Source organism: Lonchura striata, chromosome 2 (genome assembly GCF_050655825.1).
Source record: "Lonchura striata isolate lonStrDom1 chromosome 2, ASM5065582v1, whole genome shotgun sequence".
In the NCBI taxonomy this organism is placed as follows: Eukaryota; Metazoa; Chordata; class Aves; order Passeriformes; family Estrildidae; genus Lonchura; species Lonchura striata.
In genome coordinates, this window is record NC_140704.1 from 83,434,873 (window position 1) to 83,448,337 (window position 13,465).

At 38.8% G+C, this 13,465-nt stretch overlaps 1 protein-coding gene across 1 annotated transcript in view; it reads right to left on the bottom strand.

Moving 5' to 3' along the window:
* TRIO (trio Rho guanine nucleotide exchange factor) overlaps window positions 1-13,465 on the bottom strand; it is a 246,193-nt gene that overhangs the window by 26,924 nt on the left and 205,804 nt on the right. Inside the window, exons 35-36 of the mRNA XM_021528950.3 lie at window positions 6,470-6,762; window positions 4,699-4,869 (exon numbers count right to left, since the gene is read on the bottom strand). Coding sequence (XP_021384625.3) covers window positions 4,699-4,869; window positions 6,470-6,762 — 464 coding nt within the window. The remainder of the gene's footprint in view (window positions 1-4,698; window positions 4,870-6,469; window positions 6,763-13,465) is intronic.

Sequence of the window (13,465 nt, forward strand, 5' to 3'; positions counted from 1 at the left end):
GAAAATTGCCTGAGCTGACCCAATGGACAACCTATTTGTTAACCTATTTTATTGCTGCTTAAACAAAGCAACAATGGAAGAACACTAAGAGAAATCAAGAAGACTTGAAATAAAGGAGGAAGCATTATTATGTTAAGAAAATATACACCAATAACTCAGGGGCATTTACTTTTCTAAAAGAACTGGAGTATATTGCCCAGATTCAGATGGGAAATTGAGCTCACCATTCCTTGTGCCATCCATTTTTCCCAATGGTATGTGTAGAGCACAGAAGATCTCTGGCCTCATAAGCTACAAAATGCCAGTTTATAGATACAACTGAAGGTAAAAGGTGTTCACAGTAAAGGATTCTAGGAGAAGGCCATTAAATTCAGCCTCAGTAATCTGCAAACAGAGTTGTTTGCATATTACATTTATCATTTAGTAACTGGAAAGTGGAAACAGGGTGTAATATGAACTGTACTTCATATTATGAACAGTGAGCATCATGAAGCACAGGGCAAGCTGTCCTGCAAACATTTCCAACAAACCAGACAAAGAAACAGCACAAATAATGACTCAATACAAGAGATTCTGCTCAAATCAAGCATGGGAAGCATAAGTAAACACAAAAAAAAAAAAAACCAAAACAAAACAAAAAAAAAAAAACCAAACAAAAAAAAACCCACCAGATTTTAGGTAGTTTGCCTTGTATTTGCCTTACTTAGAAAGGAAAATAAGGAAAATGGGCTGGGTAAGCAAAGGAAATACAGATAACTTTAAACAGAAAGATACAGGAACTGAGCCAAAGCAGAGACAGAACACAAGTCAACATAATGCTGCATCAGAATTTACAAAAAGAGAAAACAAAAAGCAAAAATAATTAGTTTCATATTAACACAACTGATCTTGAAACTTTCTTTTAATACTGCTTATCCAAAAATAAGATGCAAACAACTTTTAAACTGCCACCAAATGTAAATCCATGACGTGCACAATGATTTTGCTGAATGAAAGAATGCATATAATGTGCAGATAAGCTCTTAGGGGAGAAAATGGTTGTGTTATTTAGTGCTATTAAGACAAATCAGCATAGCCTAACACATGATGTTTGCATAGACACCAAAAAATGAGCAATCCTACAAGCTGGCCTGTCTTTTAGGCAATTTACATGCTCTTGACATCTGACTGTTGACCAGGTTTTCCACAGCTGTGCCTGCATGTGGGTTTCCACTTTGGATGCAGAGCTCAGCTTACTCTTAAAAAACACTGTCAGTGTTGAAATCAGGTTCTGGTTATGGCCTCTTTTATTGCTCTGTTGGGGTATGTGGGATGTGAGGTAAAACTTCAGAACTGTGATTTCCACTGCCTGTGGTTATATCCCATATGATCTGAAAAAGAAGGAGATGCATAGATAAAATTCCTTGCTGACTTTCCTGTTGATGTATTCTGGGAACAGAACACATCCCTTGCCTGAAAAAGAAAAGATGGAAAGAGCATCTGGGCTCATGCAGGTATGAGATGCTGCTAGGGACCCACAGCAGGCTGGCAAGGGAAGGAGAAACCCAGCAAACTCCAAAGGGAGTTTCCAGCACTGAGCAGGAGCTCTGGAGAGGATTCTTGCAGGGCGGCAGAGAGGAATGCTAAATCTCTAAGGTCACAGAAAGGAGGAGACATTCCTTGTGATCAGGAGTAGCTGAGCAACCCAAGAAACCACCCAGCAAGGAAGGAATGTGAAGAAGGACTCCACCCAGAAAACAGACAACTGGGAACTTGTTTGCAAGCCTTTTATTAATCAGTACTCTATCAAGAGAGCCAACTACCTTCTCCTGGGTAAAACTTTGCTCTGGCTTCTCACTTCTGTGTTCCAATAAAGCATTTACTTTAGGTGCTAGAACTTGGTGTGTGAACTTCAGGGAGGCACACACAACCTCCCAGGATGCCCCATGAGAGGACCTTTTGCCTCCCACCATGAAGGATAAATATTGCATAATAACAACACATTGCAGAAGAATCACTATTTACATGCTTTGAAAAATTATGGTATAATATTAACTTTACCAAGTTTTAACTTCTCTGAAATCTTCTCCAAATGTAGTTTCAGCTACTTTGAAAACTGTCCCAACATGCATTTACTGATGTGGATGCATGTTAACCTTTTAAGAAGTTTTGCTGGTTTTGGCTAGGGTAGACTTAATTTTCTTCACAGTGGCTGTTATGGGGCAGCATTTTGGATTTGTGCTAAAAAAAGTGTTGATAATGTGGGCATTAGCAAGGTTATTGTTATTGCTGAGCAGGGCTCACACAGAGCCAAGGCCTTTTCTGCTTTTTTTGCACTGCCCTGCTGGCAAGGAAGCTGGGGCTGCTTCTGAGGAGACACCAAGGGGGTCTCACCAGAACAGGTGACCCAAACAGAGCAAAGGGATATTCCAGACTATGTGACATCATGATCAGTATATAAAGTGGGGGGGGAGAAGGAGGAAGGGGGGGACATTTGGAGTAATGGCATTTGTCTTCCCAAGTCACCATTACACATTGGGGCCTGCTCTCCTGGAGATAGCTGAACACCTGCCTGACCATGCAAAGCAGTGAATTAATTCCTTGTTTAGCTTTGCTTGTGTGCATGGCTTTTGTTTAATCTCAATCCACATGTTTTCTGTCTTTTACATGACTCATTCTCTCCCTGATCCCACTGGCAGGGGACTAAGCAAGCAGCTGGGTGGTACTTGGTAGCTGGTTGGGTTTAAATCACAACGTGAAAATAAAATTTCCTGGAGATGGAAAGCTACTTAAAGAGTCTTTCTCTACTGTGCTACAGGTCTGACTTTGCACCAGAAATATAGAAGAGACTAACTCACAAGGATATCCCTTCATGTAAGTGTTCTTGCTATGTAAAAAGTCTATAATGAAATTAATTTTTCTGTGTAGAACTTTTTAAAATATTTGTATATCAGTTGTTTTCTGTCACTGAAGGAACACACAAATATGGCAGCTCATCAGCAAGAGCTTAAACATATTTTCACCAACATTATTTTCATCTTATTTCTACATCTAAAATTGAGACTGGTCTAGCAAGAAAACATTCTCTCAGCTCTGAAGGCTGGCTTATTTTTGCTTGTTTTGTTTCAGGAATATTTCCCAATATATTAATTCTTCAACTTGTATGTTACACTTTGTCAATTCAGAAGACATGATGTAGGAATTGAATACAAACAGAGTATAAGAACCAGCCATCTGACCCTACAAACGACAGCTTTAGGAATGAGTGAGATTCCCACTGAAAGGCAGTGTTTTTAAAAGAAAAAAAAAAAGAAAAAGAAAAATAAATAACATCCACTAAAGTTATGAATAACATCTGCACCATGGAGAACAGACAGCAAGCAATCACAAAATTCACTAAGAATATTCAGTGCTGTACATTACAAGGGTTAAAAATTTTAAGGAGCAAAATGGCAAGAAAACAATGTGCGTATTTGCTGCACAAGTCCAGATTATTTCCATTTTAAACGCCTCTATTTCAAGACTTGATACTTGTCCCTTAAATGTCTGATCCAGGTTCAAAATTTAAATAAACTCTCTCAATGTATGATCAACATAACATTAAAGTAAAACAGATCATATGCAAGTAAGATTTTCTTCATGCAGTTACTACCTACATCCAAAGTTTTATTACTGGTGTGAAATTTTTACCATCAATTTTAATGCGCCTTTGTTTGTGAAAAACAGATGGATTATGTGCTGGTTTTGGTTGGGATGGGGTTAAATTTCTTCACAGTAGCTGGTATGGGGCCATGTTTTGGATTTGTGCTGGAAGCAGTGTTGATATCTCAGGGTTGTTTTTGCTATTGCCGAGCAGAGCTCACACAGCACGGAGGCCTTTTTTGTTTCTCACCCCACCCCACCAGCAACAAGAATGGGAAGGCATAAAGAGGTGGAAAGGCACACAGTCAGGACCGCTGACCCTAACTGACCACAGGGATGTTCCAGACCATATGCCATCATCCTCAACATATAAAGCTGGGGGAAGAAAAAGGAAGGGGGGGACATTTAGAACAATGGCATTTATCTTCCCAAGTCACCACTACACGTGATGAAGCCCTGCTCTCCTGGGGACAGCTGAACACCTGCCTGTCTATGGGAACTGGTGAATTAACTCCTTGTTCTGCCTTGCTTTATCTATTAAACTACCTTTATTTCAACCCAAGAGTTTTTTCACTCTTTCCCTTCAGTTCCCAGGGACAGTGGAAAAGTGACTGTGTGGGGCTTAGCTGCTGGCTGGGGTTAAACCAAGACAATTATTACCCTTATTTGGTAATTCATTTCTATTAGGCATCCCTCCCTGCCCTCACCTGACCCCCTCTCCAAAAAACCCAACAAAAACCAAGAAAAACAAAAGGTATGATTATAAAACAATTAGACTCTAATCACTAAATATGGCCAAAGTGATGGAAATCATCCTGTAAGCACATAAAGCAGCTCATTTCCACATTTAAAGTCCTAGCAGAAAAATTTCTACACTTGTGCTTTTAAAATAGAGAAGGAATTAATTAATGCTCTCATCACAGAACACCCTTTTAAAGTTGTCTAGAGGGAAAAAGTGATTACTTCTGTCTACCATGAAGCTGTATTATGTACATTTTCGAGACCTTTGGAAGCAGAAGAAAAATTTGTGCAGGGGTTGTCTCATGATGTGAAGCCTCCCCCATGTCCTGCTCCTACCTTGTCATCCTGTGAATCGGGCTGGAGAAGACTGTGTTGCTGGATTGCCATAGGCGGAGGAAGCGGCACAGCATCTGCTCCCTCTTCGCCTTCCTCCTCTCCGCAGCTCTGCATGCCTGAAGAGGATGACTTGGAGAGAGTGCCACTGCTCAGCCCCTCATTCCGACCTCTCTGTAAATAACATCAAGATGTTCAATCTCTGTTGTCTCACCAACATGAATCTTGTTATCACGTGCTTGTTTTAAGTCTATTCTGTAGTTTCAGCCCTCTCCCAACAAGTGAAGATGCTCCTTAACAGAGGGTGAAAATGCAGATGACAAAGACAGTTTTCAATGTCTGGTAAAAATGAAAGAATTCAAATACTAAGACATTCAGCTGAAATTTACTACAGCAAAGTGTTATGAAAGCCATGCTTGCTTTCCAAGTTCAGTTCTGCAAAGAGAAATCTCTATCTCTCTGAAATATGTATCTTGCTCTGTATCACAGCAAAACTTCTAGAGGACATAAAAAAACCCTTTTATAACATGTAGTATTTTGTCAATTATCTTTTTTGTCCCCTCCAAGGAACTCTGATTTCATGTACCCAAAGTTTAATGTACTGATCTCACAGGATAATTTATCTACCTTTACAGGAAGACAACACAGATGGCTATTTTTTTCCTAACTTTAAGGCACTGGCCTTTAAATTTTTCCCTTCACTCACAGAACTGCAGAGTAACAGATACTGCCAAAACGATGTTACAACTGCAGCACAGAGGGCCTCTTTCTACAGCCTGACATTCAAGGTCAGAGGCCAGTATTCATTCCTAATCAACATCTCTCAATTCATCATGCTGCCTAGTCTTCAGTCTTTCCTTTTCCCTACACTTAACTGTAGAACTTCACTAGTGTTCCAAGTGTGAAGAAAAATATGTTGGGAGGAAGAAAGAAAAAAAAGCAGCAATAAATAAAAAATTGGGCAACCGAGACCACTTTTCTGTATGGCTAAGTACCAAAACCAACAGTTAGAGTCAATCTAATAAAAGGGAATAACACACACCCAGCTGTGCCCTTGGAAGGAGTAACATCACATTCATTTAAGCCTGAACCATAGGTTTGTAACAGAGAATTTGGTTCTTGTCTGCACCTAACTGGAGGCCAGCTTTGTTCATACAAGGGTCCCAGACTTTGAAGGAGAGGCATATGTTTGTGGGAAGAAGGGAAGCCCGCAGTAGACATCCTTGGTGGTAAAACTTGGAACAGTTCACAATTTCCTTCTCTCCAATGGAAACTGCCATGCATATTATTTGACTAGTGGTAACTGGCCTGCATTGAAGAGTGAATAATTTTTCTGTGCTCTGACTCTTACGCAAGGTGCAATTAGAGCTTTAAGCAGTTAAGCAGCTCTCCCTACACTTTCCCTGAATCATCAACAAAAAAAGCAAAGGAAATACAAAATGACCTGATTATTCCCAGACCTTGAAGCACCTTTATACACAAAGCCACTTTCCTAATTAGCATAAGAGAGTAAAGCCAAAGGACAACTTTTTATTCTCCCATTTCTTTTTAAATTACAGGTGCTTCACAGAGCTTCACACACACTCTCAGAGGGCATAAACTGTCCCTGGCATGGGACTGATGCAGAATACAGGGATCAAGGATGAGCACAGGGCACCTAACACTTTGCTACCGACTGCTGGACAGTCAGATGAGAAGACAACCTTCACCTGACAACGTTTAGTACTTTGAAAGACATACACACAAGTCTTGGGGAGCTGCCTTGAGCACTTACCTCTTCAACAGTTTCATCTTGTGGGGTCGCTGCACTGTCGTCTGAGTCTTTCTGAGAGCCTGCGTCAGCACTCTTACGCACCTCTCTGCTTTTCTTATGCTTGTGGGCCAGTTTTTTGACGTGCCCATCTGCTTTCCCACTGCTCAGGCGCCTCACAGGACTGGTGAGCCATTTCCTCAAGGTGTTGCCAGGGCGCTTGGGGCCTGGGGAGCTTTGAGCACCAATCATGTGGGGCTGAAGTGATGTTACGGAAGCAGGAGGACTGGCATCATTGCTGGAGACTGAAAGGGAGTCTGGAAAAAAGAACAAAGAGAGCACTTTAAAGCTGAAACTACTGAGAAACAAGACAAATGTATGTATCTAATAATGGACATGGACCTGAATTTAGGGACAAATCAATGAGATTTTTTTGAGGTAACCTGGCCTTTAATGACACCGCAGCTATGAGTGTTCATGATGCACATAGCCATTCACGCATAAGCATCATTGATATGTTCAGAACAGTCAAGCTTCATTAAGCTGTTCCCACCTCAATTATAATTTCTACTTCCCAATGCTGATACTTATTTGATAGTGAATTATACTTTCCATATATCATGTAACTTTATGGAAGGATATGCTTGTTTTATCTTTTAATGTTTATTGCTTTGAGCAAAGATGAAGGGTAACAATAATTGCCTCAATGAGATAAGCAAATAATTTTTCAAACACCAAATTTAATTACAAATGCTCCAATTACTTCCATTATTTATATATTTCTCCTACCCTTGAGATAAGAGGCAAGAAGAAACCAGAAGACAGTTAAATGTTTGTCTTTTGCTTCAATTTTCTCTGAGTTTGGCTTTATTTTGTTTGTTTCTAAAAAAGCACAAAGCAATGTTTAAAAGCCCACTTGTTGAAATCTCAGGATCAGCAGCAGTTCTCAGCATGACAAGCTTGAAGTTCCGCCATGAAACAAAGGATACACTTTTCTCAAGCCATGGTTAAATGTGCATGAGGTCAAAAACACTTTCTCACCAAGGTTCCTGTCACTTGTCCAGGACTGTATGCTTACGATGAACACCCACTGGTTAGCTATTGTGAGACTAGATTTCTTTTCTTCCCCATGCAGTACAATGTTGTTTCCGCTAGCAATTCTCTTTTCATAAAAATACACATTTTCGGGGAAGTGAAGTGGGGGCCTGGAAACATTCTTGTAATACCACTCTTATAAATATTGTCTACTACTCGTGTATTAGCAAGACTACCCTAAGTTGTTAAATATGGGGTTTTTTTTCCCCCTGTGTATGTGCTTTTGCAGACAGATAGTTTACATAAGGATGACATAAATAATGTTTTGTTGACTGTTTCTACTGCTGGGAGTTTAATGCAGTGCTTGTGCTCCTTCTTGAAGCTTGACACAGATGTTCAGGTCAACTCTTCTGGCAGCTTTTCCCTAAGAGGTGTATTGCCAGTCTGACCAGCGATAGTTTGAATTTTGTGGAATAATATTGCTAATTGATGTAGCAATACACTTAATCATAAACATCCAAATGCTTGGATCCACACAAAAATATGTGAGGTTGTTCTGTTTCCAAGGAGCACTAAATGTAAATTATGGTTTTGAATGGAGAGACATAAAATGTGGATATAAAAAGATACGACGTTTTATTTTTCCTTCATGTTCAACCTGGTTCACAAAGGTCACCCTTTCCTTGGAATCCAAAATGTGATCTTTCATGCTGTTTATGAAAATGTTTCTCTGTTCCAACAAAACCCATGGCATGTCACCATTAAGATACATAAGCTCTACCACCAAGAACATTTGTAGCTTATACTGTATGAACACACACATAAGTGCTGTTAACCACCACTTTCACCATGTTTCCACAAAGCTGATGATAAACAAACTTTATAGAACATACTTTCAGTCTGTCAAGCTAGCTGCTAACTCCTTAAACCCAGGCACACCTGCAGAATTATCTTCTAGCAACAGCTGTAGCTGTTGTGTAGATAAGGAGAGTTCACATGGTGCCAATAACCTGGCCTCAATGGCTATCAGCAAAAAAGCAGATGGAAAGCAACACTAGGTGTCTTTAAATCTTGGGAGAGCAGTGCTAAGAATTGCTATACTATTTTCTTGCTGAAGTGGAAAGCATAAGGAAGAAATTAATTATCTAAAACAATGGTTTTCAACTTTCAATCTCAGTATGCCTCAAGGCACTGGGATTACTGCTTAAGGGTTCTCAGCACATATTCAAGAAAAGCAAGCCTACTTGCCATCAGCATCCACATCATGACAGATTTTTGACTTCATTAAAAAAACCCTGATCTGCTTATTAAAAAAATTCCAAACAAAACTTGCAACCATCTGCAATCTCTCCCCAGAAATCCAAACAATCTCATATAAAACCTCTGTAAGAATTTAGTTTGACTGCTCTTTCACCAAACTTATCTTTACCTTTTCTGCATCATGCATTTTAATTATCAGATGCCTTATTTCAGAAATCACAGCAAACATCAGCTGATGGGTATTTCAACCTTCTGCTACTCTGCTAGTGGACTACAGAAGATGAGAAAAGATAAAACAGTGATGGTGTTCTTGTAAGTAAGTTTCTTAATGCACAAACTAAATGCCTTGTTTCCAGAACACCAAGCTTGAAGCTGTTATAACTAATCAGCCAAATTTTCTTTAATTTATATATAGTTTTCCTCTCAATAACAGTTCATGCAAGGTTCCTTCCACACAAATAAAATAAGAGAACATTCACTCGTTTACATAAGAAGAAAAAATTGAGTCTTTGCAGAAGTCCACCATGTACTGTTTTGTGTTTTTATATTGGTTGCATTTCTTTCCTTTGCAATTACTTCTTTGTAACAAAAAGGCAGCATGGTAGTGCAGTAACTGATTGCATACAACTGACTTTTACATAAACATGCCTATTCCTAAGCATGTAATTAACATACCTGCAGTTAATAAACCCCTTCTTTTTATAAAGTGTGTTCCACGTCCTTAGATTTTCACACATCCTTTTGACAAGCTACACTTAACAACTACTGAATTTCTTGTAAAACAAAGCAGTACAGGACAGAGGCCCTGAAACTGTGGAAAGCAAGTATTTTTGTCTGACTGTATTTCCATTGGACCACTTCTAACTCTTAACCCAAGTCAGCCAAGAGTTTGTGGGCAGGAGGGAGAAGAGCATAAAGAAATAAGTAGACTGTGCTCAAGCAGAGAGGATCTAAGAGACAAAACAATGTAATCCAGACATGTTCTGAAGCCCATACTTCAGCCATATCCTCCCACACAACATTATTTTTCATTTGGCATGCAGCGTGTAACTGCTTCTTATCTTCCCTTCTGCATGAATTAATATTAAATCCTTACTGAAGTATTATTAGGGCTTCAGGGAATCACAAAAGTGGACATCATGTAATTAGTACTCTGAAATGATAGCACTGATCCACTTTGATCTTTAAAGCTTGAGATCACTCAGAGAGAAGGAAAATCAAAAAGGTTGGGGACTTTTGGAGATCAGCTAGACCACACCCACTGCAGGGTTTACAGGATTGCATCCAGGCAGGTTTTAAGTATCTCCTGAGAAGGAGACTCCACTCCAGCCTCAAGCTTTTTCTCATATTCAGATGGACATTTCTATATTTCAGTTTGTGCCCATTGCCCCCTGTGCTGTCACTGGACACTAAAAAGAGCCTGGACCTACCTACATGAAACTCACCCTTAAGATACTTTGTATGCATTGATAACACCTGTTTTTTAAAAAAATAAAAATACTTCACTGCTATAAAAGCATCAGCCTAGAGATCAAATTTTATTAAATAGGGCATTAAAAAATAGAGATTTAAAATCATCAGTGTTAACCTGAAAATAATACCAGCCCACTAGGTCCCTCCAGAGATCAGATGTGACTTTTTGCTCTTCCTTAAATTTGCAGAAAATGTTTCTAAAACTTCATAGCTGAGTTAACACTCACTAGAAATATTCCATGTCAGTGTTTTCCAGTGAGACCCTATATCATCTATTTTCCCAGCCCAGCCAACAGGCATCCAGATTTTCCACTTACTCCCATCTGTTTCCTCTGGATCCCAGTAACAATACTAAAGTACAGTAATGTACAAAACCTGGGTGCCCATGTTCATGTATTTATGTAGAGGCATTGCCAGATTGAAACATTAGGGAATATCAATATCCAATACAAGCATTTTCAAGAGCACAGAAAGACCTTTCACCTTCACTGTGAGACGAGCCCCACGGGAGTCTCTCATTTCTCCCTGTCCCACCACTACATACTACTTCTATCTATATAATTAGGGATACAGACTTGGTTTGATGGATTACCATGCTTGGGATTGTTTACACTAAATCAGCTTTGTTTCCTTTATGACTGCATACAAAATTGTTTTTCTAGTGTTGCTCAAGAATATTTTATCTCTAAGACATGCTAAGAGGAAAAAAAGAGTATTCAAAATTGAACTGAGAATAACATGCAATTTTAAAACCAAAACAGATGGAATAAATTTGGGGTATGCTAATCCCAAATGTGTTTCAAGTACAGTAAACTTTCTAGTGAGAATCATACTCCCTTTTAGAAAAAGATAAATGAAACAGATGGACATCTTGGAGAGAAGAAAAACCCAACACACATATAACAGTCACACACAGCAATACCAAACCAACAAGGAACCACTGAATTTAATAAAACCACTACTTGTTCAAGTAGAGAAAGTTTCACAATTCAATAAAGTTCAATAAAGTAAAGCCCTAAATGGAAGGGCTTTGTTTTATAATTCATAGCCACAATAAGAAAAGAAGACATTTAACTGCCATTTCCCTGAAAGTAAAAACCACATATGTTGCTCTGGTAGTGAGGTCAGAGAGCTCACTCAGAGTCCATAAATATATTTTTGAAGCTAAAGGGCAGGCAGCATGGGTTCTGACCCCCTCAAACTAGAAGATAAAGTTACCTCCAACAAACAGGCAAATTTTTGAAATGGGAAGGGAAATGGGAATTCTCATTCTAGTCCCAGCTTTCTTAACACTAGAAACATGCACATCTGTGATTAATAAACTGCTTTTTTCCCTAAAAAATAAATCAGCCATGTTAAACTAGTCGATGACTTGAAAGACTCTGCTTCATATTAACTATTTCCATATTGCTGTTTTTTTGAGTTTTACTGCAAGGGGCTACAGAACCCCTGGCTCCTTTACCTATGGAATCAAACTAAATATGCATAATGCTCTGCACTTCTAAACACAAAATGTTCCAAAATCAAAAAGAAGAACATTTCACATTCTCTAGACTCTGAAACGGTGATGAGCAAAGACTGAAAAATGGAGCAAAGCAAACTTAGTAACCCTGACTGGGATGTCATTCTGTCTCTGCAGATCTGCCACCCATCATGGACTTTAGGGAACAAAAATCGCAACCAACCAACCAGCTGATCAATAAGATCTGCAGCAGGTACATTACCAGTGTTTGGGGAAAAGGCTGTTTGTTGGTACAAAACACAGAGATCACAAATCTATGGTGATGCAATTTAAGATTTAATATGCAAGGTGGAGTTGACAAGCATCTAATGACAGAAGTTCATAAAAGGCTGCCTGCATACACAGTGATCACTTATTATTAGATGAGATGAAGAAGGCGTGGAAAAGAACGAGTGCAAGGATTATTTTAGTCATGAGCACACATGCAGTTTCTGCCTGAGAACTGCTTTTGAGTAAGAGGGCACCAATCTCCATGTACAAGACCATTCAGATAATTTTGTATAAGTTGGGAATTCCACTTCTCTCCTACTGGGAATTCTCTTGAAAATATCCCTGCTGCCTATTTTTCTCAAACCAGTACTGGAATGTACATCAAAAGGCATTAGATGTGTTTCAACTTTTACAAAACCCTCATAACAGCAGTTACCATTTAAAGACAATGCAGCTTAAGCATTATCAGGCTTGCAAATAGGGCATTTCCGATCCATGCCCTTTGGGAAGCATGGATTTAACTTGTGAGGTAAAGTGATATAACTTGCATAAAGCTAGTCATTAAAAAAAAAAAAAATTAAAAATCACAAAATGCAGAAAGCTGGTACTCAATACATCAAAGAAAATCCTCAATCATATTTGTGTCTGGAGTGGAACAACAAAGCCTTCATTTCTGGTCAGCAGACCTTTCTTGTCATTTATTTCAAGTTATGCATGATGCTGAAATACCAGTTAGTAATCTTTTAAGTATGTGAATAGACAAAGAGTTCAACTCCATAGCACCTTCCCTGATTAATAAATTATCTATATAAATTTTGACTAATACAGGCACTAGTCCAGAGCACTTAGATTTACATGCATGTAATAATTAAGTCTTACACATCATCAAAAGCTGATTATCTTAACATCAAATCGACTGGAATTCTAAGCTTGAGGTGAAATAGTCTTCAGTTTCTCTTAATGAGATACTAAACTGCCCAAAAGCAATTAAAAAAATGCCCAACCCTGCCCCTAAGACTATCATCTTAATGATTTCCAAAGGTCTTTCTGATATTGAGAAGTCATTCAACAGACATATTTGCAACTGCTCTAGAGAAGAGAACCAAGACAACCTCTGAGTAAGAGCAAAAAAAACCACCACTGTTAATTTGAATTTAAAAGATTAGTGGCATATCCCTCAAAGGTTTAACACACTTATATTATTGCCATGTTTTTATTTTTTTCTTAATATCTTCTCCTGCCTTCCTACCCCATGAATTTAAAACTAAGTTTTTGTAAACCAAGGTTTTCCAAGATTTTACATTCAAGGTTTTCCAAGGTTTTCCATTAATTTTAACTAGTTTCACATGCATTAGAGAGTGTACACAGAGTGCTGAAAATACAACTGCTATCTATGAGCTAAACACCATCAAAATTCAGATGGGAAAGAACCTCCTCTTTGAACTGCTGGACAACTTGGCATCCCACACTTGTTGTTTTTTGGGCTTTTAAGCAGGAAGAAGGCATGATAGTGTGCCAGA